Genomic DNA, 27,234 nt, shown 5'->3' on the forward strand with positions numbered 1-27,234 from the left:
GCCGGGTTGCTGCACTGTGGGAACCACCGTGTGAGGCTTCGTTTGGCTGCTGGTTGACTAAAATCCCTTATTTTGGCTGCTGATCCCTTATTTTCGAGGCTGCTGGTCCCTTATTTTCAAATCTGTAAGTTGACAGCTATGCATACGCTTCAGGTTACAGACTCCGCTAACCCAGAAATATTACCTCGGGTTAAGAACTTTGCTTCAGGATGAGAACAGAAATCGTGCAGCAGCGGCGCAGTGGCAGCAGCAGGAGGCCCCATTAGCTAAAGTGGTGCTTCAGGTTAAGAACAGTTTCAGGTTAAGAACAGACGTCCAGAACGAATTAAGTTCTTAACCTGAGGTACCACTGTATAACAATGGTTAGCAATGGGAAGAAGTAGTCACTGCTACTCACTTGGCTGCCCTCTCCACTCCTCCTTAGTATCACCACTTGCTTGCCCATTCAAGCAGATGATCAGAGTTACGGTAAAGTCTGTCGTTTCGCTTTGCAGCTACCTGCCCTCTCCATCTGTCTGCTGGAGGAATGTGACCACGTTACACTAATTCTTAATCCTGATCGAACCCAGACGGTGGATTCCACATTTTTTCTCAAGGAAAATATTTTACAGTTGAACAGAGCTCTCATTCCTTGGCTTGAGTTCCTGGAGCAGACATTGGGAACAACAACAACAACCTATTTCTGAATCCCTTTCTAAAATTACTCAGTTTAGTATCTGTTAAGTTACTTTCTCCAAGTTGGAAATGTCAATCAAGATGCACAACGTGAGGCTTAGGACTAATTTATTTTCTCGTGAATCCTGTAAATTATTAAATAGGGCTGGAAATGCCACTGAGGGATTGTTCATCATGATAATAACATCCCTCACATGTACAATGTCCTTGTGAAGAATAGTACACCATCACATTCATTCTCCTCATTTCTTTCTCCATTTCAGTATGTCAGCTACCGCACTGTGTAGCAACTCAAGAAGCTAATTGTGTGTCAAGGTCCTCCAATCCACCCCCAAATGATTCACACTTCACACATAATTTTTGTTTAAGGTTTTTGGCATACAGTGGTGCCCCGCAAGACGAATGCCTCCCAAGACAGAAAACTCGCTAGACGAAAGAGTTTTCCGTTTTGGAGGTGCATCGCAAAACGAATTTCCTATGGGCTTGCTTCACAAGACGACAATGTCTTGCGAGTTCCTGCTGGGTTTTTTTCCTCCCCCCCTTTTTCTAAGCCGCTAAGCCGCTTATCAGCTGATCCGATCAGCAGATAAGCCACTAAAAGCCGCTAAAAGCCGCTAAAAGCCGCTAAAAGCCGCTAATAGCGCTAATCCGCTAATCCGTCAATGGGCTTGCTTCGCAAGACGAAAAAACTGCTAGACAAAGAGAATCACAGAACGGATTCTTTTCGTCTTGAGAGGCACCACTGTAATTTTGGCCACAACTTTATTAAAATACATAAATGTGAGTGGTTGCTTAGGCATTGGTTATGACTATCTGTCCCTGCCCTGGGACAGAATTCCAGTGAAAGCCAGTAAGGGAAAACAATATTGGGGGGAGCATGGGGCCGGGCACCAGACCTTCACTCCCCCTCATGCTCCCTGGGGCTTGCACGGCCCTAAGCCCCCTTCAGGGGTATGGACGAAAGAATGGAAAGCCCCTGGATTCCTTTAACGGAATTCCCTTTCCACAGCAGCATTGGAGGGGTAGGCACCGCCAATCCTTACCCCCCCACCAACCAGTTTTTAAACCAATGCCTAACCGCAACCTTATAAGTTGTGACGATTTGCTACGCAGTAGGCAAAAACCAAATGGCACCAGCCAATCAGCCAAGTGGACAAAATTCCTACCAGGCCCCTGCCCCAAAAGCAGATGACCCCATGACAGGCATAGCAAGGTCAACCAAGATTCCTAAAATTAGGGAGAGTGGGCAAAAGTGCCTAGTCAGAGCTGGGTGACTTCATTTTATAACCTTTGGTCCAACCCCCTAAATGGCAACACCAAAATTTGCCCAACAACCCAACTGCCCAAACACTGCAGATGGTCATCCAAACTAACCCGCCCAGCAACAGAGGGGTGGCCTTCCAGACCCCACTGCAACACGTGCTCTCTATCAATGAGAGCACGCTTTCATGTAAAACAAAGGGGGAAAGTTAATGTGCAGCTCTCAAAACACCTCATGAACTTGTGGCCCTCCATTTTCTAGGCCTAGGTCTGCACTTTCTGTGTCCCAACACATTTATTTTATTTTATTTTTGGTCCAGCCACTTTCCCCAGGAAAACCCGATCTTTACTGGAGCAAACGGCAATTTGAGTTTGCCGCAGATTGTCATTTGCTCTGATTCAGCAGTAAAGAGTGGGGCTTTTCTTGCTGGAGGAAAGAAAATAAAAGTTCTTGGACAGAGATCTGGGAAGCCTGGACTTTTGCCTAGAAACGCGGACCAAATGGAAGTGTGGGTGAACCCTGCGCTGGGTTTTCTTACTGGCCTAAGCCAATGGAGCGCTTGCTGCTCTGAAGACAGCAGGTTGCCTTCAGAATTTACCTCAGGGTATGACCATGTTCACACCAAGCTTCAGTTTATGCTGAATGGAGCCTGGACACTCAAATCCAATAATGCTTTAAAAATTCTAGCCCCAACCCTGATGTTCTAATTCAGGAAAGCAAAGGAAGCCAAGTGTTATGGAAAATATGCAAAGTAAATACAGTGGTACCCCGCAAGACGAACGCCTCGCAAGACGAAAAACTCGCAAAATGAAAGCTTTTTTCGTTTTCGAGTTGCCTCGCAAGACGAATTTCCCTATGGGCTTGCTTCGCAAAACGAAGCTTGCCCCCGCACCCCGGACCTCTTTTGAAGCAAGGGGCGGCGGGGAGAAGATCGCTTCTCCCTGTTGCCAGCCCCGCAATCTCCGGGGACAGAGGGGAAGGCAGGCGCGCGCCTTCCCCTCTGTCCCCGGACTCCTTTTGAAGCAAGGGGCGGCGGGGAGAAGCGATCTTCTCCCCGCAGCCCCAGGTCCGGGGACAGCGGGAAGCGCTTCCCGCTGCCCCCGGACCTCTTTTGAAGCAAGGGGCTGCGGGGAGATCGCTTCTCCCGGTGCTCCGAAGCGGGGTGGGGGGGCGGGAACACCTGCCCCAGCCGCCCCGCTTTGGAACGCTGCTCCGAAGCGGGGTGGGGGGGCGGGAACACCTGCCCCAGCCGCCCTGCTTCGGAACGCTGCTCCGAAGCGGGGCGGGGGGGGGCGGGAACACCTTCTGAAGGCGGGCGGGGGGCAAAAGTCTTTGTCCCCCCTGCCTGCCTTCCCAGGGGCTTTTAAATCGCCCCGGACAGCGGAGAAGTCCTCCGCTGTCCCGGGGCAATTTTAAAATGCCGCCCGCCAGCATTTTAAGATCGCCCGGACAGCGGAGAAGTCCTCCGCTGTCCCGGGGTTTTTTAAAATGCTGGGGGTGGGAAGAAAAGCCCTTGTCCCCCCCCCAGCCTTCAGAAGAGGTCCGGGGACAGACTGTCCCCGGACCTGGTCTGAAGGCGGTTTCCCTAGGAACGCATTAATTGATTTTCAATGCATTCCTATGGGAAACCGTGCATCGCAAGACGAAAAACTCGCAAGACGAAGAGACTTGCGGAACGAATTAATTTCGTCTTGCGAGGCACCACTGTAAATAAAAATGAATTACTTTATTGAACTAGACTCCTTTTTTTTTTTTACAACTTTAATTCAAAGGTAAGTCCTGGGGGAAGAGTGATCCCTTGCTTTCCATCCCTGATCCAAGGGAAGGTATAATAATAATAATAATAATAATAATAATAATAATAATAATAATAATTTATTTGTACCTTGCCCATCTGGCTGGGCTTCCCCAGCCACTCCAACGAAGATTAAAAATACACTAAAATGTCACACATTAAAAACTTCCCTGAACAGGTAGACAATCAGAGTACAGTTGTACCTCGGGTTACAGACGCTTCAGGTTACACGTTTTGGGGTTGTGCACCATGCCGAACCCAGAAGTACTGGAACGGGTTACTTCCGGGTTTTGGTCTCACGCTCGTGCATGCGCAAAAGCGCTAAATCGCTCTTTGCGCATGCGCAGAAGCGGTGAATCGCAACCCGCACGTGTGCAGATGCGGCGCTGCGGGTTGCGAACGTGCCTCCTGCGTGGATCACGTTCGCAACCCGAGGTTCCACTGTAGTCCTCAAGGGGGAAAAATCATTAAATGCTAGGATACACTACTTTAGGATATGTGAAGTAGAAGAACCCTGCAGGATCAGACCAAAGGCTCATTAGGCAGCATCCTGTAACTAACAGTGGCCAGCTGGATGCCCACAGGCAGACGTGAAGGAAACAATTGAGGACAAGAGCCCTCCTGCACTATTTGTTCCTCAGCAATTGGTATGCACAGGTTTACTTCTCAACAATGGACTGTATCAGTTCTAAGGTAAAGGGGACCCCTGACCATTAGGTCCAGTCGTGACCGACTCTGGGGTTGCGGCGCTCATCTCATTTTATTGGCCAAGGGAGCCGGCGTACAGCTTCTGGGTCATGTGACTAAGCCGCTTCTGGCAAACCAGAGCAGCGCACGGAAACGCCGTTTACCTTCCCGCCGCAGTGGTACCTATTTATCTACTTGCACTTTGACGTGCTTTCAAACTGCTAGGTTGGCAGGAGCAGAGACCAAGCAAAGGGAGCTCACCCCGTCACGGGGATTCGAACCACTGACCTTCTGATCAGCAAGTCCTAGGCTCTGTGGTTTAACCCACAGCGCCACCCACGTCCCGTATCAGTTCTATCTATGTATTTAATCTAATCCCGTGGTTCCCCACGTGGGGCACAATTTGATTTTTAAGGGGGGGCAATTTGGAAGCTTGTTTAGACCACGTGAATGGCCTTTTAGGCTTCCTCCACATGAACAGGACCTCACTTTTTGAAGAATAAGAATTATATGTCACGGGGGGGGGGGGGCATCAGGGTTTTAGAGATACTTAGGTGGGGCATGGCCCAAAAAAGGTTGGGAACCACTGATCTAATCACCTTTAAAGCCATCTGAGGCAGTGACTGTCTTTAATTCTTACGCTAGAGGATGCTTGTAAGAATATTATACTTACGCATCGTTTACTATGTTATAATTCCATATTTATGAATAAATAATTATGGGTTTTGAGAAAGAAGAATCCCAATGATAAAATAACTCACACGCAATATGGGGAGGACTCTCATCGAAGCCTTTTCGGATCACTTTTTTAAAAAAAGAACTTGTCATCATCTGTTTTCAGGTGCATGTAATTATTTTTAATTATTCACTGTTTGTTCCGCTGCTTAACCTTAGGCATTCATTATAAATGTTCCAGCCTTTTCAGCTTCCTTTTGAAATACTAGCACCTTTAGGGCATTGTTAGAGTGATAAATCAACCTTGTGTATCTGTTCCACTCCTGACAAGCTCTTTCCCCCACTTTCAATCTAACAGATAAAATATTTACTGCATCACGGAGACCTCGATGGCAAAATGTGTCATGCTCAGAAACACTACTACAACAGAATAAAAAAACCTCTAATAACTGCAACATAATCCCCAGGAGATAAATTATTGATTTTGTGGAACACGCCTTTATAAAATGGAGTTAAGTATGGTGAGAAAACCATAACCAAACCAAAATGCCGAATGCTTGGGTTGACATATTCCCATTGTGAGCACAAAGGTGCCCTTGTATACCACATGAGAAATGACTCGACTTCCCATATTGCATAAACAGCACAAACACATAGCTTTCATAGTATGTTTCCGAGCACAATTCAAAGTGTTGGTGCTGACCTTTAAAGCCCTAAACGGCCTCGGTCCAGTAAACCTGAAGGAGCGTCTCCACCCCATCATTCAGCCCGGACACTGGGATTCAGCGCCAAGGGCCTTCTGGCAGTTCCCTCGCTGCGAGAAGCCAAGTTACAGGGAACCAGTCAGAGGGCCTTCTCGGTAGTGGCAGCCGCCCTGTGGAACGCCCTTCCACCAGATGTCAAAGAGAAGAACTACCAGACTTTTAGAAGACATCTGAAGGCAGCCCTGTTTAGGGAAGCTTTTAATGTTTAACAGACCATTGTATTTCAATATTTTGTTGGAAGCCGCCCAGAGTAGCCAGGTGGGCGGGGTATAAATAAATTAATAATAATAATAATAATAATAATAATAATAATAATAATAATAATAATAATAATAATAATAATTGCCTGTAATGCCACTGCAGAACATAAGGACTTGGGGGCTTTGCTTTTGGCCACTGCCAGGCTTGAAGTCACATGGTTTCCATTTATAACATCTATAACCAAAAATAGTGTATTATATAAAGCTCCAATGACTCACACATCAGACTCCCCTCCCCTCTAAAAGATTCTCCTTTTGCCTGGCCTTGACATGTTTGAGACTGTTCCCTTTCCCCAACCATTTGATCCTATCCCTCTTTTGCCTCGAATCGTAGAATTGTACAGTCCAGTCATCCAGTCTGGAATCTCAGCTAAAGCATCCATGATAGGTGGCCATCCAAACTCTTCTTATAAACATCCACGGAAGGAGAGTCCACCACCTCCCAAGGGAGTCCATTCCACTATCAGAAAGTTATTCCTGATGTTCAGCCAGAACCTCCTTTCTTGTAAGAGGCTTGAACCCCACCCTCCAGAGCTGGAGAAAACAAGCTTGCTCTAACTGCCATGTGACAGCCTTCTAGATATTTGAAGATGTCTATCATATCTCCTCTCAATCTCTTTTCCAGGCTAAACATCCAACTTTTTATGGCTTTTAATCTGATTTCATTCTAATGTAAATTCTGAGCCACTCCTCCATATTTATTTATTAATATTGAAGAAAAGAAGAAGAAGAAGGACAAGGAGAAGAAGAAGAAAATATGAACAACCTGTGTACTTCACTCAGTCACAGCTACAGTTATGGCTTTTTATTCTCCTTTGATTTGGTACATTCTCAAAAATCAATAAACCTGTACCATATTTATTCGAGTCTCATGTGCCATTGAATCTAATGCGCACCTCAGTTTCCAGAACCTTGAAACCAAAAAAAGTATTTGCTGGCGAATGTAAATGTGTAAGCAAATCTAAAGTGCACATTACTTTTCACAACATAATTTGGCCAAAAAAGGTGAGCATTAGATTTGAGAATATATGGTATTTTAAAAAAGGAAGCTTTAACAATCGCACAGTTCCACTCATTAGACAAGCGCATAGCAATGCATTTGAATATTCTAATGGAGGGGGGCTCCATAAATATGGTGAGTTCAAGAAACCATCAGACTCCAGCATCAGCATCTATTATCACCCATATTTATTTCTCTCTCTTCTCTCTCTTTCTCCCTCCACAAAGGTAGCTTTATACAGGAAAGGGGAAAACAGCAGTAAGCACTGGCAACAAACTCTTCTAGGTACACAAGTTTGTTTGTGTATCTACATATAAATACATATTGGTGAAAATTAAGGAAAACTCTAGTTTCTGGTACTAGCTTTCCTGTGGGAGCTACACCATTGAACAAGCCCAAACACAGTTTTGACCAAAGCAAAGTCCACACAAAAGGTTAACACAATGCATACATCTGTCCTACAACCTCCCCTTAACAAAGCAGAGCGAGCGTCGTGCAAAGCGAATCTCTGATGAATATGGATATTGTTAAAACTTTCCTAACTTGGCAGCTTTATCAAACGGACAAAACATCCGCTTTGTAGAAGACAGAAAGCTTATCCGTATCCTCATTATCCTGTCAGGGTTTATGCATGCATGACAGCCACTGATATTAATGGAAACAATTATCCCAGTACATACATTTTAATGCACCATGATAGTCTGGGCAATGGAAGAACTAATATTATCGTCTACAGTCTTTGCTCAGTTGCAGTTCCTTGCCTTTTATGGGGAAACTTCAGCCTGGTGAGAAAGTCATGCTCATTTTGGGATGAAAGCCGCATTACTAGAATATGGAGAATTATTACTCCAAAGCAGTTATGAAACGCAGCATTATAGTATCTTAATTTATGACACTATGAAGTGCACTGTGGTTTTTGTTGAGTTGTGTAAAACCCTCTCTGCAAGAAATTGAACACGTCTTTGAAACTGTTTTGGCTTCTGCTGAAATTCAGATGGTTTATCTCAGTATGGTAAACTTTGATGAACTGGGTGGGTGGAGAAAACACCTTGAGAAGTTCTGGTTGCATTGAAACTTAGTGCTTCTCTTGAAGATAGTTAGATATAGGGGACTAACCAGCCTATTGGGCTTTACTATCCAGCAGGGCCAGATTTAGATTTGATGAGGCCCTAAGCAACTGAAGGTATATGTCCATCTGTCCTTTGTCAACAACAAATTACTTTCAATGGGAAAGCGTGCCTTGGTTTTAGAACGCTTTGCTTTTGGAACAGACTTCTGGAATGGATTCAGTTTGAGAACAAAGGTACCACTGTATATAAAAATGAGCAAACCAGTGATATTTTAGGGAGCAGGCGAGGCCCATTACTTATATCATAGGAGCCTACACAACACAAAACACTGTTGCTGTATGTAGGTTTTATTTTATTTGTTTTTTATCTTATATTTTGGAAATGTACATCCAGTTTTCTTTCCCTTTAATTTTTTGGGGGCCCGCAAGAGAGTAGGGCCCTAAGCTATAGCTTGTTTAGCTTATACATAAACCCAGCACTGTCATCCAGGCAAGCTCTAAAGGTAAAGCGAACCCTGACCGTTAGGTCCAGTCGTGGCTGACTCTGGGGTTGCGGCGCTCATCTCGCTTTATTGGCTGAGGGAGCCGGCGTACAGCTTCTGGGTCATGTGGCCAGTATGACTAAGCTGCTTCTGGCAAACCAGAGCAGCGCATGGAAATGCCGTTTACCTTCCCGCCGGAGCGGTACCTATTTATCTACTCGCACTGGTGTGCTTTCGAACTTCTAGGTTGGCAGGAGCTGGGATCGAGCAACGGGAGCTCACCCCGTCACGGGGATTCGAACCGCCGACCTTCTGATCGGCAAGTCCTAGGCTCTGTGGTTTAGACCACAGCGCCACCCACGTTCCTAGGCAAGCTCTAGGAAGAGGCAAATTGCCTCAGTCAGAATGGGTGGCAAATAAGTACTCCTCCGCTTATTTTCCTCACTTGACACTGAGCCACTTATGCCTGACCTCCCAGTTCCTATGGCTCTCCAGAGCAATCCCATCTTCCTCCTTTCTTTTCTTTTTTTTATGAAATTTTTTATTAAGTTTTAACAATGCACAATATAAAAGGAAAAATACAAAAACAAAGACAAAAAATATATATAAAAACACCACATACATACTACAAAATACAACAACACAAACATTAAACACAAAATTACAAAAATGCATACATTAAAAAACTAATAATAAAAAAGAAAAAGCCCATATAGAAAAAACACAAAAATTCCCTCTTTCTTGATTTTATATCTTAAATTCACATATTTTCCTGACTTCCTCACATCCCCCGTTCTTGTATCCCTTTTAAAAGTTGGTTCAGCAAATTCATAGCCCTTAGTTTATCTATTGTTAGTTTAATCTTAAATTTTATCTTGTTGCTAGAACCCCCACAGTTCATTTCAATGTCCTTAACATTCAAAAATTTTACAATGTTTCTGCAAATAGATTTTAAATTTCCCCCAATCTTCTTCCACTTGCTCTTCTCCCTGGTCTCGAATTCTGCCAGTCATCTCATCTTCCTCCTTTCCTCCGCCACCACCATGGCCCTGGATCCTTCTCTCCCCCAACCCGCCACCTTACTCATTCATTGTTTTGCCACTACTAATGCTGTGGCTTGGCTCACTGTGCCACTGCCTCACTCTGAGAACAGGCTGTGGTGTCTTTCCTCAAAGAAAGACATTCTGGGTAAGGTGGTCAAAGGGAGTGCCTGTGCTGCTGTGATTTTGCCATCGTAGTTAGAAATTCCCTTTAAAATTTAGCTGTTTAACTATTAACTTTTTTTAAAAAATCTAAAAAATAAACTTTAGCTGCCACGACAATGCCACAGTGGCATAGAAACTCTCATGGGCCACCTTGCCCAGAACACCTTGCTCTGAGGAAAGAGCCCAGGCCAGGGGTCTGCAACCTTTAAGACAAAAAGAGCCACTTGGACCCGTTTCCGAAGAAAACAACAACTGGGAGCCGCAAAACTCGTCATTATAAAAATAACTTTTTTGTCACTTTTTTTTTATTTCTTTGTTTGACCCCTCAGAATTGCTCCTCCTCATAGAAATAAACGTTAAATTAACAAGTTACCTTTTTGTGTGTGTGTGTGTTCTTCACTCCCCTTCAAAACAGTGACCAGCGTACATGCCCCCTTTCAATGCAGTGACCAGCGTACATGCCCCTTACAATGTAGCGGGCGGGCGGGCGGGAAGGTGACGTCGGGACGGTGCGTGACTAACGCACGCACCGCCCCCATGCGACGTCACAGCCAGTACAGCGCCCGCCACAGTGGGGAGTGTCGGGGCGCACAATGCGCCTCCTCCCCTCGCTAGTATCCGCCCCGGGGGCCGCGGCAAAGGTATAAAAGAGCCACATGCGGCTCCGGAGCCGCGGGTTGCTGACCCCTGGCCCAGGCATTCCTTTAAAAATTTGGGGCGGGGGAGGGCTGGGCCCCCAGGAGTTGGCACCCCTGCTCTGGACTATTCAGCTGACCTCCTATTGGTACAGACCTACCTCTTCTGCTTCCTGAATATGAGGGAAACCAGAAGGTACATCTGTGATATCCCTACCAGCAGAAAGTCTCAAAATGAGCGAAGCCAGCCTAGAATCTGCTGGATCCCAAGATGCTCTTACAGCCAACACTGGCTGGCATCAGACTCCATCTGCTTGTTCCCCTACCTTCTCCCACTGCCACCATAAATGGCCGGGTTGCTGATGTGGCAGTGACTTTCCCACTCTGCAGAGTCTAGGCAGTGGCAGCAGAAACACTGAATTGTCCAAAGCTGTTGGTTAACCAAGCAATTCACTTGAAATAAATATCAGTCAATGTGTATCTTATGAAAATGAGTCTTTTTTAATACTTAAGGATCAATTATTAAAAAAACACTGCCATTCATCAATGGAAAATTACCGTATTTTTTGCACCATAACACTCACTCCCCCCCCCCCTAAAAAGTAAGGGGAAATGTCTGTGCGTGTTATGGAGGGAATGCCTACGGGTGGCATGCCTACAGATTTTCCTCCTCTAAAAACTATGTGTGTGTTATGGTCGGGTGCGTGTTATAGAGCGAAAAATATGGTATCTGTTTCATTTTCAATTGTAGGAACACAACAAAATCAAAATAGCACCCTACCCACCCACCCCAAAATAAGCAAGAACTTCTCTTTTGGAGCAAAACCTGGTTTATTCAACCAAGGCTTTAATCAATTAAAGGTTACAGCCCTAAGAAAAACATAATATGCATGTTGAAAAGAAATGGAAGGCAAAAATACAGTAAAAATCAAATGAAAGCAAAACTTTATTGCAGTCCAAAGACCCACAAAACAATTTCAAAACTAGATACAGTTAAAACAACCAGACAGACAGATGGAAGAAACCAAGGCAGTCATTTTGTTTTACAGTAAAACTGAAATGTCATACCTCATCTTGACATGTTTTTTTGCATTTTTCGGTTTGGGATTTCTTCTGTAGCAATTTGGTTTCATATTCTGGTCTGGGATGTTCCTAAAGAAAAATGTAAAAATGTGGGGCAAATTTAACATCAGAAGATTCGTAGATAATCAAATGGAATAAAAGCACATCGATACACGATTCAGTAGCTCACAATTAAGAAACACACCAATCAGATAAGAAACACTTATCTGGTTACACTGTAACACTGATATGGTTATCAAAATGGAAAAAGAAGTCTAACCTTGACTAGTTCCTTGGGACGTTTTTGGCAGGGGAGAGGAAGGGAGAATACATTTAGAACCAACACCTTGCAATACTTACTAAATAAACAATTGAATTAAAATAGTCACACTGGACCTTATAACTGGTTTTGAAATAAGATGTGACATTTGCCCCTGGGTTCCTTTAACAGAAAACCCTTGCAGCAGCAGCATTTTGGAGGGGCAGGCACAGCCAAATCCATACCCCTCCACCAACCAATTCCCAAACCAATGCCTAACCGCAACCTTACAAGTTGTAACGATTTGCTACGCCGTAGGCAAAAACCAAATGGCACCAGCCAATCAGTCAAATGGACACAATTCCTACCGGGCCCCTGCCCCAAAAGCAGATGACCCCATGACAGGCATAGCAAGGTCAAGCAAACAGCCTAAAATTAGGGAAGGGAGGGCGGGTGATCCGAAGCACGCAGCAAAAAGAGGAAGTTCGTCGCTGCGTGCAGTGTATTTAACAAATAGGGCTGTCAATCAACAAATGGCAACATATAAATTTCTCCAGTAACAGCCCGCCCCTGCTTAAAAGAATGGCCAAACCTTTTGCCTAGCAACAGTGAGGTGTCTTGTCAGCCCCGACCGCAACACGTGCTCTCCATGAGGGAGAACACACTTTGCCTGTTGTCTGGTTTCAAATGAATATACATTGATGAGACCTACACAACTCATGAACCAAATCAAATCCTGCCCGGCAAATGTATATTTTATTTATTTATTTATTATATTTCAATCTCACTCAAACAATTATCTCTCGGAGCAGCTCACATCAAGTAGAAAACTATAGTGGCAGGCACTTTTCACAAACGAAAATGAGCCACAAGCCCTGTCCTGAGGCTTACAAACTAAAATGACAATGAGCAGGAGGAGATGAGGGAGATCAGTCAGACAGTGCCAGAACAAAGCAGTGAGTTGTAAACAGGATTGTATAACCAGTTCAGGAAGGCTCGTACTTCCTTTCTAGTGTTCTTGCTTGAATAGAAGCGGTGCAGCTTCGCATCAAACCTTGATGTGGCCGGTGGCTGAAGCCCAAGTGTCCTTTGCCTGACAGCTTCTCCGATACTGTGCAAACCGACACAGGCAGCAAAAACAGGAGACTAATCAAGCAGTAGATGGGCTATTCAAGGGCCATGCTCAGCTTAGTGGACCAGCTTTCTTTTTAAACACAAAGCATCTGAAGCAATTACATCATTTGGGGTGCCATTGTGCATAGCTGTCAACCGTCCCTTATTTGGCGGGAAAGTCCCTTATCCCAGCGCCGTGTCCCGCTGCTGTCCCTTATTGATGATGTCCCTTAAATTTCCTGGGTTTCATGCTTGCCCGGCTCGGGAGGGAAGCAGCAGCTCGGGGTCCTCCGCCGTCGTCCTGGCGCAAGGAGTTCCATCGGCCCTTCCCCACCCGAGGCGGGGGGAGGGAGAGAGGTTCCCGCCCACGAGCCCGGAGGTGGCAGCGGTGGTGGCAGCTGAGGAGGTGGCCTGAGGGAGGAGGAAGAGGAGGGGATGGAGAGGGACGTAGAAGGGCGGTGCTTCAGCGGCCACCACGGCGCCGCAACCGCCTCATGCCAGATTGACAGCATCTGTCAATCGTACCAATGTAAGTAACCCTTTACAATAGCAAAATCCCTTATTTTCGAGGCTGCTGATCCCTTATTTTCTAGGCTGCTGGTCCCTTATTTTCAAATCTGTAAGTTGACAGCTATGGTCATTGTGGTGCCGAACTGTATTTGAAATTTTTTGCTGAATGTAAAATATGATAAATATTTATAGTTCAGCAGGTTTCACGTTTTCCAGAAATCTAAATTATGTGGAGTATTCGGACCACTGATACAATAACTAATACCTGATGCAGTATACTAAATATATGATAGGGAGATCCCTCTCTCCCTCGCTTTCTCTCTCGCCCAAGATCTCTCCCTCTCGGCCCAAGCGCATCTTTCCCCAACCACACATATGTCAGAGAGTCAGTGTGGTGTAGAGGCTAGAGCGTTGAATTAGGACCTGGGAGCTTCAGCCATAAAGCGAGGGATTGGAAAGGTCACTGGGTGAACTTGGGCCAGTCACTGTCTCTCATCCTAAGCCAGGCTTCCCTAACCTCGGTCCTCCAGATGTTTTGAGACTACAATTCCCATCATCCCTGACCATTGGTCCTGCTAGCTAGGGATCATGGGAGTTTTAGGCCAAAAACATTCGGAGGGCGGAGGTTGGGGAAGCCTGTCCTAAGGCTACCTCACAATTAAACGGGAGGGGAGACTGAGTTCTTTAAAGGAAAGGTGGGATATAAATGTAATAAAATAAAATAAAATACACCTCCCTTTTCCTTTTACACACAAAGAAAACAATGATCTCCCTCTCTCCCTCCCACACAGTGCTTTTCCCCCCTAGGGGTACTCTCATTTTGACTCAAGAAAACCACCATTTTAAAGTTCAAATCGGGAAAAATAAACACAATAAATGGACAAAAGTACAAAGATTCATAAAATGATTAGGGGTATGCGTATCCCTGCCCCCCCCCGAAAAAAGCACTGCTCCCACATCACAAATAAATGTTCTCTCTCAGACAAATCGCCTCTGAATCTCTCTCACACGTTCTATATGGGGGCATTCAGAAAAAAACCCTCCACGGGGCAAAGGAAGCACTCACCGTCAACTCCATCTAGCTGGTGGGAGGCAGAGGCATGAGTCTGCAAATATACCTCAACTCCTTCCTTGCTTCCCTAAAGGTAAAGGGACCCCTGACCATTAGGTCCAGTCGTGACCGACTCTGGGGTTGCGGCGCTCATCTCGCTTTACTGGCCGAGGGAGCCGGTGTACAGCTTCCGGGTCATGTGGTCAGCATGACTAAGCCGCTTCTGGCGAACCAGAGCAGCGCACAGAAACGCTGTTTACCTTCCCGCCAGAGCGGTACCTATTTATCTACTTGCACTTTGACATGCTTTCAAACTGCTAGGTTGGCAGGGGCAGGGACCGAGCAACGGGAGCTCACCCCGTCGTGGGGATTCGAACCACAACCTTCTGATTGGCAAGTCCTAGGCTCTGTGGCTTAACCCACAGCGCCACCTGTGTCCCTTAGTACGTGGTTAGACGAGTCTAAAAAGCCTAGGACACAAATCCCCCCCCCCCCGTCGCGGGGATTTGAATGGCAAGCCCTAGGCTCTGTGGTTTAACCCACAGCGCCACCCACGTCCCTCCTTGCTTCGCTAGCTTACCTTTAAAAAAAACAAAAGAAGCAGTCCTGGACCCTGCCAGATCCACCTGGCCAGCAGTTAGCAGTGGCCTGAGCATGTGGAGATATCCTTGTCACTCCTCCTTCCCCACCTTTTTCTTTTCAGACTCCCCAGCACAGGCAAACATGGCCAGAACAAATGGATGACACTCATACCTGAGCATTCTGCCAGGGGGAAAAAAGAAAACCCACTCTTTGTGTGTATCGTTTTGGTCTATAGGTCACAACCAGAGAGTTTAGTTGTCTTTCGTTGTTCGTCTATAGCATGGGCAGGCAACCTAAGACCCGGGGGCCGGATATGGCCCAATCGCCTTCTCAATCCGGCCCGTGGACAGTCCGGGAATCAGCGTGTTTTTACATGAGTAGAATGTGCCCTTTTATTTAAAATGCATCTCTGGGTTATTTGTGGGGCCTGCCTGGTGTTTTTACATGAGTAGAATGTGTGTTTTTATTTAAAATGCATCTCTGGGTTATTTGTGGGGCATAGGAATTCGTTCATTCTCCCCCCAAAAATATAGTTCGGCCCCCTACAAGGTCTGAGGGACAGTGGACTGGCCCCCTGCTGAAAAGGTTTGCTGACCCCTGCTCTATAGAGTAATAAGGATACTTGAAAGCGGGGTGAGTACAGATGAATGCACTAGCTCTGCCCTGCTACCATTTTGGTCACCTAGAATGCTCATTGCGTCTCCTTATTTGTGTTAAAAACCTGGAGAATCAGGTTTCTGAAACATATGTGGAGACTCTGTGAGCATAGAAAGTTTTCAACTTTGAAGTCTGGGGAGATCAGCAAAAGGGACAGAGGTAGTGCAATGATCCTTGTGCCCCTTTCTTGATTTAACTCAAATGAAAAACACCCAAAGACAGCTTTAAAGCTTACAAGTTTCTGATCTTTGGGTTTAATTCTGAACTTATTTTCACCAGTGTGGTTTAGCTGAAATTATTGGAGTAACACCGGTGCAGAAGCCAGTGGAATTAAGATCTTTGTTTAAGAGAGGGAAGGCGGTTTGACTTGGAACAATATTGTAAATGACTCTGATGTGTTGAGGAAGTCTAAATATCCATGTACGGAGAATATATATATATATCCACATCACACACATCCACTAATGCTGGAACCAAGCCAGTCCAGCTGCCAGACACTTATTGAAAACCATGTGAGCCAAGCTAAAGACAAAATAATTGCTCCAAATGAAACTGAGACTTCCCATCTTGGAAACAAAAAACAAAATCCTGAATTTTGTACTTATGCAAACGCTTTGTTGACGTCAATAGGACTTTTCTGTGACCAAGGAATAGACTCAAATATACTGTTTACACTATGGAAGTTACCTATGGGAATTTTAAAATGACTTGGATATCTGTTTTGTTTTTTAACAGTTCTGACATCCCTTGATATGTTTTCTGTTTGAAACAATATACTTCCCCCCTACATATAACTAACAGTTGGATAGATTAAAGGTTCAACCCTGGTCTGGAAACTGGAGAATTTTCCTACATCAAACAGCCTTCCCTATCTTAAACAACGATCATAATTATACTGGGTTCTGAACTGGTATAAATCCAGCAAATCCAGCAAAAATAAAATACAGTGGTGCCTCGCAAGATGAAATTAATCCGTTCCGCGAGTCTCTTCGTCTTGCGGTTTTTTCGTCTTGCGGTTTTTTTGTCTTGCGAAGCATGGCTATTAGCGGCTTAGCGGCTATTAGCGGCTTAGAGGCTATTAACGGCTTAGCGGCTTTAAGAAAAAGGAAACAAAATCGCAAGAACTCGCAAGACGTTTCGTCTTGCGAAGCAAGCCCATAGGGAAATTCGTCTTGCGGAACGACTCAAAAAACGGAAAACTCTTTCGTCTAGCGAGTTTTTCGTCTTGCGAGGCATTCATCTTGCGGGGCGCCACTGTACTGAGAAAAAGAATTCCATCAATGACTAACATCCAAGACAGAAACAGAGCTAATGCAGGAGTCTTTTTATCCCTGCTCTAATGTTCAGTTCTGATTCCCTTCATTTTCTCAGTTGCCCTAATGGTAGTTCACTGTGTCAATCTCAAGTTATTTCTTTTTCTTCTTTCCAGTAATCTTTCTAATTTTTTGATTAAGGCTAACCATCTTTCCTATCCATTTAATCTTCACATTTATATCATTTATTAACTTTCTGACTCTTCCCCTGTCTCCCTCCCCACTCAACATCTGCAGAATCTTACAATTCATCTACATTGTCCACCTCTCATTCTGACATGCAGCTACTAGAAAAAGGGGAAAGGGGTTGAAATCCAGAAGGCTGCAAATCATGTTAACCCTTCTTAAAAAAAGCATATTGAAAAGGTAGAATAAGGGAATATAGGTCAGTGATAAACCAGGGACGGATACAAGAAAACGTTAAGATTTTCATTGCAGATAACTGGGCTCAGCAACAGAAAAGGGAAGCTTCCTCCAAATATTATTCTAGACAGAGTTACTATAGTCCAAAGATAAACTCAGCTGAAAAGGCTTGAGCGATTTATCTCTTTTTCCTATGAAACAATTTTCCACCAACAGCATATAACAGAAACGGAAGTTGTTTAAAGAAAACTTAAAATCTCAGTGCCATGTTATGCTTGCTATTAATATTATATTACTAAACAAATGAATGGCTGGATGGTTCCCACCAAATCCGACTTTATTTGGTACTGAATCCACTCTTACTATACCTCTCTGTTCCTGTGACAGCAATCATCTCATTCTAGTCTGAGGTAAGGTAAACACAGTTGGCACTGTGGTCTAAACCACAGAGCCTAGGACTTGCCGATCAGAAGGTCGGCGGTTCAAATCCCCGCGACGGGGTGAGCTCCCATTGCTCTGTCCCAGCTCCTGCCAACCTAGCTGTTCGAAAGCATGCCAGTGCAAGTAGATAAATAGGTACCGCTGCAGTGGGAAGGTAAATGGTGTTTCTGTGCGCTCTGGTTTCTGTCACGGTGTCCCGTTGCTCCAGAAGTGGTTTAGTCATGCTGGCCACGTGACCCGGAAAGCTGTCTGTGGACAAACGCCAACTCCCTCGGCCTGAAGCGAGATGAGCGCCGCACCCCATAGTCGCCTTTGGCTGGACTTAACCGTCCGGGGTCCTTTACCTTTATTTTACTTTAGATTTAACCTCTTTTTGTCCCAATGTCATATCCAGCCACATTCTATGGATTTATAATAGCAAGTCTCCACCTGATTTTTTTTTATTGGAAACTATTTGGACTATTTAAAAAAGTAATAATAAAAAACCCTTACTTCTTCCTCCTCCAAGCCAGTTAGGTCCCAGAAATAACTTAGTCTCATCTGCAGACGCTTCCAGTTTTCAAGGAACATGGTGGCTGAGAAAGAAAATCCAATTTTAATCAGAAGAGGGCTTCAGAGTCAAAATTGATTATTCTGATTACCAGTATGCTGAATATTCAAACCCTCCTAATATAGATATGCAGCAAATCAGAGCCTGAGCAGTCTAGAATGATGCCTAGAATAGGTAGAGTATAATCAGCAATACAGGGAACTTTTCTGAAACGAAGCACTACTTTTTGCCTGACTTGAACCTGTTGCCAAACAGTTTCAGTGCATGACCTTAAAATTCTAACACAGCATATAATTGAGAGAAAAGTTATAACATGCTTTCCAGAGGTTATATTTTCCCATACCTTGAATAGAACACCAGATCTCATTCAGTCTTGAAACGCTAACATTAATAATTTGGGTAGCATTTATCATAATCCAACTTCAAATTACTGAATATTAGTCTGTACTGTCATCATGAATGATAACCTATTGGCCTTATTGCAGTCAAGGGAGTCTTTCTAAAATGTCAGGACTGGTAACTAGAGAAAAGGAGATGAGGACTATTCACTTGCACAGTTGTGGGTCTGCACCCACCTCACTAGGGTGACAACAGGAAGAACAGTCCTTCACCACCCTAATCATTTCCACTGGCTACACATGTGCAATATCCAATGCCCAAATATCTGAAAATGTCTGTGTATTAGTCCACATATAACAAGGTTTGTTTGTTTTTTGTTTTTAAAAATGCTTGATTGGTTTTAAAGCTATATAACAAAATATTAAACAGGTGCTAAAGAAATAATAAAAATAAACAAACGTTCATTCCTTAATTGATACCTGTTTTGTACATCATTTTGTAATGAATTTGAAATGACCTCCGATCCATTATGTTCCCAAACTGAATACCTTAATTACACACTTGGCTTTTTTTTCTCCTTGTTATTCTAATTACTTTAAATTTATAAAGTTGACCTATTACTTGCAGAAACTCAATCAAGGCCTGCCGACGGATTAATATTTTGACAATGTTCTTTTACATAAACTCTGTAAATATCTCCCTCTCTGGTAAATTTTTCACCTGTAACGTCACATAGCCTTGCTGATATTCTCACTAATTCAGCATACTCTCTTAATTTATTCTGCCAGTCTGATTTGGGTGGGTATAGGAAAAACTGAACAATTGTATTTTTCAAAAAAAAGGCCTATAGCTATGCTGCCACACTCTACTAGCAAATAGTATCGCTATGACAAGTTGTGTCTGGGTGGTTTATTTTGCAAAGACCCCTGGAAAAATCATAGAGCCCATGCAGGAACTCTATTATGATGAAGATGTGCCTCTTCACCCTGGTGCTTGACACTTGAAAGTCTGTAATTTCAGGACCCACCCTATTTTCTTTGATTGCATTTTCTGTACTTTAAAAAACTGTTTTTTAATGCTGTGTTTTAAATTGTTGTTCCCTCACCCGGGACCTTAGGGTGAAGAGTGGGTAATAAATGAATAAATAAATAACCCTGCCCACCGTAGGTGCCCACCCACCAGTGGGAGCCCAACATAACAGGAGGGAATGGCAACCACCAGAACACCACTGGGACTGAGGAATTAACTGAGTCTGGACACCCCAGGGCCCAGGGCGTGAGAAGCAGTTCTGGTCCTTCCCACTGTGTGATTTACTTTGCCTTATAGAACTCATTGGGAGCTGCCATGCTTCCATGAACATCCCTGTGGACAGATGCATGGAAACCAGGGTCAGCTGCACAGCTGGATCCTGTTAAGTGGAAGAAAGGAGATTGCAGGAAGAACCTTCTGACAGTAGGAGCTGTTTAAGAGTAGAACGGACTCCCTAGGAAGGCGGTGGACTCAGTGGCGTAGCGTGGGTTGTCAGCACCCGGGGCAAGGCAAGTACCGTATTTTTCGCTCTATAACACGCACCCGACCATAACACGCACGTAGTTTTTAGAGGAGGAAAACAATAAAAAAATATTCTAAATGAAACAGTGGATGTATGATTTTTGTGGTTCATGCTGTGGCCACAGACATGTGATCTGACAGTGAGTTTGGAGTAGCCCAATGCAAAAATCCATGTGGATCCATGCTTTGTAACCACGTTTTTGCACCACTGTGGCCCCAGGCAACAGTGGGTGTGTGATTTTTTTGGTGTAAGATGTAGCCATGGACATGCTATGTGATCTGATGGTGAATTTGGGGTGACCCAGTGCAAAAATCCTGAGGATTCATGTGGATCCGTGCTTTACACTCGTGTAAGCAGCTCCTCTCCTCTCCCGCTTTGTTCCTTTAAAGAAGCAGGCTCTCTGTCCCTCTCTCCTCCCCACTCAGCGGCTCTTCTCCCAATTTGCTGTTTCAAAGCGAGCCACGGAGGAGGGAAGGAAGGGGAACCATGGATCCTCTGCTCACAACTGCAGCAGATCCCCCCCCTGCCACCCGCAGGCATTCGCTCCATAACACGCACAGACATTTCCTCTTACTTTCTAGGAGGAAAAAAGTGAGTGTTATGGTGCAAAAAATACGGTAATTTGCGCCCCCTAACCCCTAACCTGCCACCGCTGCCAGCTTCTTCTTGCTGCTGCCTGGTCTGGTCTGATGTGGTTCTCTCCCGCACTCAGCGCTGCGCTGGGCGGCCGCTGCACTGTCCCTCCCCCAGATAGTCCCTCGCTCTCTCTCCGCACCGCACGCCTGGCACCCACCACCTCCACAGTGGGCGGCGACCCGGCGGCTCGGATCGGATTCGCACAGCCAGCACTGCAGTGAGAGAGAGTGAGTGAGCCAGGTAGGGGCAGAGAGCTGAGAGTGCGAGCGCGCCCCCTCTGATGTTGCGCCCGGTGTGGCTGGCCCCCCCTGCACCCCCCACGCTATGCCACTGGGTGGACTCTCCTTCCTTGAAGGTTTTTAAGCAGAGGTTGGGTGGCCAGCTGCCATGGATGCTTTCATTGCATTGCAGAGGGTTGGCTTTGCGGGTCCCTTCCAACTCTACAATTCTATGAACGTGCAATAAATCCACCATGGTGCTGATTAGAGCCCAGGAGAGGAAGCAGAGCAATAAAGAAACAGCCCAGCCTCTCCTACAAAAGACCATCCTAGACTGCTGCCATATAGCTACTGAAGATACCCTAAGGCAGGGGTCAGCAACCCGCGGCTCCGGAGCCGCATGTGGCTCTTTTACACCTTTGCCGCAGCTCCGGGGCGGATACTAGCGAGGGGAGGAGGCGCATTGTGCGCCCCGACACTCCCCACTGTGGTGGGCACTGTACTGGCTGTGACGTCGCATGGGGGCGGTGTGTGCGTTAGTCACGCACCGTCCCAAAGTCAACTTCCTGCCCGCCTGCCCGCTACAATGTAAGGGGCATGTACGCTGGTCACTGCATTGAAAGGGGGCATGTACACTGGTCACTGTTTTGAAGGGGAGTGAAGAACACACACACACACAAAAAGGTAACGTTTATTTCTATGAGGAGGAGTAATTCTGAGGGGTCAAACAAAGAAATAATAATAAAAAGTGACAAAAAAGTTATTTTTATAATGACGAGTTTTGCGGCTCCCAGTTGTTTTTTCTTCGGAAACAGGTCCAAGTGGCTCTTTTTGTCTTAAAGGTTGCAGACCCCTGCCCTAAGGGCTAACCCCACTGGCACTTCCCAAGAGTCATTGACTCTTGCATCCTTAAAGAGCATTAATGACCATAACCAACAAACAGAAGGTTGGCAAATCTCCTCCAACCAAGAACCAGTGGCAGATCTTCATGCTCCGGAACTGGGGGGGGGGAGCAGGTGGGGGCGGGGCTGCCACACATCCCGGGGGCGTGGTGCATGTCCTGGGGGCGTGGTGTGCCACCTGTAAGAGCATGGCGCCCACCGCGGGCAGGGGAGCAGCTGCAATGGCACACCGCCGGGATTGTGCTGCTGGGGATGGTGCGCTCCCCCTGCGCGCCTCTTCCTCCGCCAGTGCCAAGAACAGCTGGGTAACTGGTCTCCTGATCCAGCACTAGTATGTGAAAATTCTTATACAGTGGTACCTCTGGTTACGTACTTAATTCGTTCCGGAAGTCCGTTCTTAACCTGAAACTGTTCTTAACCTGAAGCACCACTTTAGCTAATGGGGCCTCCTGCTGCCACCGCGCCAACGGAGCACGATTTCTGTTCTCATCCTGAAGCAAAGTTCTTAACCTGAGGTACTATTTGTGGGTTAGCGGAGTCTATAACCTGATGCGTCTATAACCTGAAGCGTATGTAACCCAAGGTACCACTGTACAGTGGTACCTCGCAAGACGAATGCCTCACAAGACGAAAAACTCGCAAGACGAAAGGGTTTTTTGTTTTTTGAGCTGCTTTGCAAGACGATTTTCCCTATGGGCTTGCTTCGCAAGACGGAAACGTCTTGCAAGTTTGTTTCCTTTTTCTTAACACCGTTAATACAGTTGTGACTTGACTTCGAGGAGCAACTCATAGAACGCGGTGTGGTAGCCTTTTTTGAGGTTTTTAAAGACTTTGGTGATTTTTGAAGCTTTTCCAAAACTTTCCCGACACCGTGCTTCGCAAGACGAAAAAAATCGCAAGACGACAAAACTCGCGGAACGAATTAATTTCGTCTTGTGAGGCACCACTGTATTACACATGTGGATCATAACAACATGAAGTTTAGCACAAGCTCTACCCCTAATCAACAGGCTCAGTCCACAGCCAAAGGAACTGATAGGGCAGAGTGAGAAAGATTTGCACATTTGTATGGCTACCTCCGAGACCATTGTCTCCTTAATGCCCAAACTAATGGAAAAAAAAATTCAGAGCTTGGACTGCTTAAGAAAGGAACTTGGCAGGGGGTTGGACTCGATGGCCCTTGTGGTCTCTTCCAACTCTATGATTCTATGATTCTATGGGTGACACCTGGCTTGAGAGCAGTACATGTGAAAAGGATCTAGGAGTCTTGGTTGACCACAAACTTGACATGAGCCAACAGTGTGACGCGGCAGCTAAAAAAGCCAATGCAATTCTGGGCTGCATCAATAGGAGTATAGCATCTAGATCAAGGGAAGTAATAGTGCCACTGTATTCTGCTCTGGTCAGACCTCACCTGGAGTACTGTGTCCAGTTCTGGGCACCACAGTTCAAGAAGGACACTGACAAACTGGAACGAGTCCAGAGGAGGGCAACCAAAATGGTCAAAGGCCTGGAAAGGATGCCTTATGAGGAACGGCTAAGGGAGCTGGGCATGTTTAGCCTGGAGAAGAGGAGGTTAAGGGGTGATATGATAGCCATGTTCAAATATATAAAAGGATGTCACATAGAGGAGGGAGAAAGGTTGTTTTCTGCTGCTCCAGAGAAGTGGGCACGGAGCAATGGATCCAAACTACAAGAAAGAAGATTCCACCTAAACATTAGGAAAAACTTCCTGACAGTAAGAGCTGTTTGACAGTGGAATTTGCTGCCAAGGAGTGTGGTGGAGTCTCCTTCTTTGGAGGTCTTTAAGCAGAGGCTTGACAACCATATATCAGGAGTGCTCTGATGGTGTTTCCTGCTTGGCAGGGGGTTGGACTCGATGGCCCTTGTGGTCTCTTCCAACTCTATGATTCTATGATTCTATCTGGCATCAAGGTTAATATGCTTGTCTTGTTAGGACTAATTGAGTGGGGGATTCTAACAACAGTTCCCACACCTGTGCTGGTATAACCCAATAAACCAAAACAAGACTACATCAATAACAAATCTAATCAAGTCTACAATTTTATGATTCTATAATCTCCCCGTACTAGTTAAGACACCAGTTAACCCCTTTACATGTTTGCCTCTTAACCTACCAATAGGCACTTGTTTCCTTACTGGTACTACTTTTGTGGTGTTCTGTAAACCTGGAACGAACCCATCGTTTTGCCATTGAGCATCATCTTATGAATGTTGCCCTATCTAACTGAGGCATATAACATTCAAAGCAAAACTTACCCCAAAGTGCCATGAAAACGGAGAAAAAGACGGTGGCAGGGTTGTCAAATAAGTGGCTGGCGCGTGCTGTGCCACAAGCACTACTAAGGTTCCAGTAGTCACATGTCTTGTCACACAGGGGGCACATGGTGAAGGCATTACGTTGGTCGCACATCTCCTTGCTATGAAGAGCAAAATCCAAAAGGTCAGAATAATATGTAATCTGTGAGGGAAGTTGCTTTCTGCTACAGAACAGTCACAGACTTTCATTCAGCAAGAACAGAAGTTCAGACATCCAGATGGTGGCTAGAGAAGGGCGTATTTATTTAAATTCATTGGTTGTTTTCCTTCTTATTTATCTATTTGAAATATCTGCAGGCCATGTTTCTACTTTAAAAAAAATATTCGTGGTGACTTACAAATGAAAACGACGACAAGCAGCAGTAGGAACAAAAGATAACCAAGATCTTACCCACTTCTTTGCAGAATCAATCAATACAATTTAATTACAAAAAGAAAATGAAAAATGGCTCCACTAAGGCAATAAAAATTTAAGAAAGCACTAAGAACCACTAAGAAGCATTTCTTCGGGCTTAATGCCAAATGAAATTGAAATAGCATCCTCCTCTAGGTGTGGGAACTTGACAAACGCTAAGAGGAGGGTGCTATTTAGTGGCACCAAGAAATATGCAGGAGAAGGTGGCTTGAGCCTTCCCCCACTCACCATTTTCCTTGCCCTCCCCAGCCATTTCTCCCATCCAAGTGGTTGCTGCAAGTGGAAGAAAAACAGCTTGTCCGGAGTTTTGGTTGGGCTGCCACCAGTATGCTGATGACACCCAACTCTATCTGTTGATGGATGGCCATCCTGACTCGGCCCCAGACACACTGACCAGATGTTTGGAAGCTGTGGCTGGATGGTTATGTGGGAGCTGGTTGAAGTTAAATCCTTCAAAGACAGAGGTCCTTTGGCTGGGACGGGACGATATGGGATTGGGGGGGGCAACTCCCATCTCTGGCGGGGGTGCAATTAGGGCCTGCAAGACAGAGCTGTTCCACCAGGCCTTTGGTCAGGGCACAGCCTGACTCCCTCCTTTGGCAATCTTCACAGAACTCCAGCCCAATGGTTGCCATCAATTTGATTTGAATTAATTTTAGAATGAATGATTTTAGAATGTTGTACTATTTTATTGTTGTTAGCCACCCTGAGCCCGGCTTCGGCTGGGGAGGGCGGGATATAAATAAAATTATTATTATTATTATTATTATTATTATTATTATTATTATTATTATTATTATTTATTAGTGTGGAGAAGAAGCGACGGGCAGGGGAAGGGCTAAGCACTTTTCCTTTGTCTATCATTTATTTCTTCCCACTCTAATGAACACTCACTTTGGCCACAATAGGACTGTTATGCACACGTTGCATCTCTGAGTGATGGGTTCTAGGTGGAATGCTTACCTAGGTGTCGTTTCCACTGGAAAGAGGTCATTTTGATATTTCAAGAATATTGGAGTTTATTTGCAAATATAAAAGGGTAGACATAGGTGAAGGCACAGCTTAATTCCGGGGAAAGAGATGCTGTTCCTTTACAAAGCCTCCACAATCTGGCAAGCCTTCTCCGTTTCTCCACTTCCTCTCAGCCGATTGTCATATTTGCCACCTCAAACTTAGTTTCTAGTGCTTCTTTTCACAAATATCCTCAGCCCTTTCTCTGAACGGTTTTTCCTGTTCAGAACATCCTGCACCAAGAAGCCATTTGCATCCATGGAAAAACATGACCTTTGCATTCTGAGCTATCAGAAATCTACCAGTGATATTCAATTTCTCTGAGCAGGACTTACAAGAAGCTCAGCAAAATGCAAAGAGACTGACACAGCGTGAGCAGTTGAAATACAGTGAGCGTAAAAGCAGGTTTCTCCTTAAAACGTAAAATTAGCATTTAACCTTTTAAAACAGGGTGGGGAAGCCTTGGACTTCAAAATACTCTGGAATGACAACTCTCAATATACCTAGTTTGGCCACACCTGGAGGGCCAAAGTTCATCACCCCTCTTTTAAAATACAAAAATCACATTCTTATGGCAGAGAGACAGCAGAGGGTGCTACAGATACAGTTTTGCCATAAACTCCACCACTTTAGATATTATAAGAGAGCATTTTTGTAGGACAAGGAAATTACATTCTTGTTGGAAAGGTGGGACCTTTTTTGTACTCACGGTAATGTTACTTTCAGTACACCTCACCCAATGATAGCACAGTTTCAGAATGTATAATACGGAGTTAATGGACAGAACAGAAGTCACATTTATAGTGTAACTGGGGAACTGCACAGCTTCTGATATGTTTACTTGTCTTTAACGAAGAATGCAAAATCACTGCATTTTGGCTTACAGTAGCTAGGCATTGTTCACAGAACATAAAGTAAAGGTAAAGGTACCCCAGAAAATTAGGTCCAGTCGCAGACGATTCTGGGGTTGCGGCACTCATCTTGCTCTATAGGCCGAGGGAGCAGGCATTTGTCCGCAGACAGCTTCCAGGTCATGTGGCCAGCATGACTAAGCCGCTTCTGGCAAACCAGAGCAGTGCATGGAAACGCCGTTTACCTTCCCGCCGGAGCGGTACCTATTTATCTTCTTGCACGGGTGTGCTTTGGAACTGTTAGGTGGGCAGGAGCTGGGACCGAACAACAGGAGCTCACCCTGTCGCAGGGATTCAAACCACGAACCTTCTGATTGGCAAGCCCTAGGCTATGTGGCTTAGACCACAGCACCACCCGCGTCTTTATTTGTGACATAGGTAAAGGTAAAGGTAAAGGGACCCCTGTCCGTTAGGTCTAGTCGCGGACAACTCTGGGGTTGCAGCGCTCATCTCGTTCTATTTGCCAAGGGAGCCGGCGTACAGCTTCCGGGTCATGTGGCC

At 45.2% G+C, this 27,234-nt stretch overlaps 1 protein-coding gene across 1 annotated transcript in view; it reads right to left on the bottom strand.

Moving 5' to 3' along the window:
- Positions 1-27,234, bottom strand: part of ANO2 (anoctamin 2) — a 156,506-nt gene that overhangs the window by 69,881 nt on the left and 59,391 nt on the right. The window contains exons 11-13 of the mRNA XM_081191598.1: positions 24,337-24,497; positions 18,352-18,434; positions 11,577-11,660 (exon numbers count right to left, since the gene is read on the bottom strand). Of these exons, the coding sequence (XP_081047724.1) occupies positions 11,577-11,660; positions 18,352-18,434; positions 24,337-24,497 (328 nt within the window). The remainder of the gene's footprint in view (positions 1-11,576; positions 11,661-18,351; positions 18,435-24,336; positions 24,498-27,234) is intronic.

The sequence above is a fragment of the Podarcis bocagei genome (genome assembly GCF_964188305.1).
Source record: "Podarcis bocagei genome assembly, chromosome: 4".
In the NCBI taxonomy this organism is placed as follows: Eukaryota; Metazoa; Chordata; class Lepidosauria; order Squamata; family Lacertidae; genus Podarcis; species Podarcis bocagei.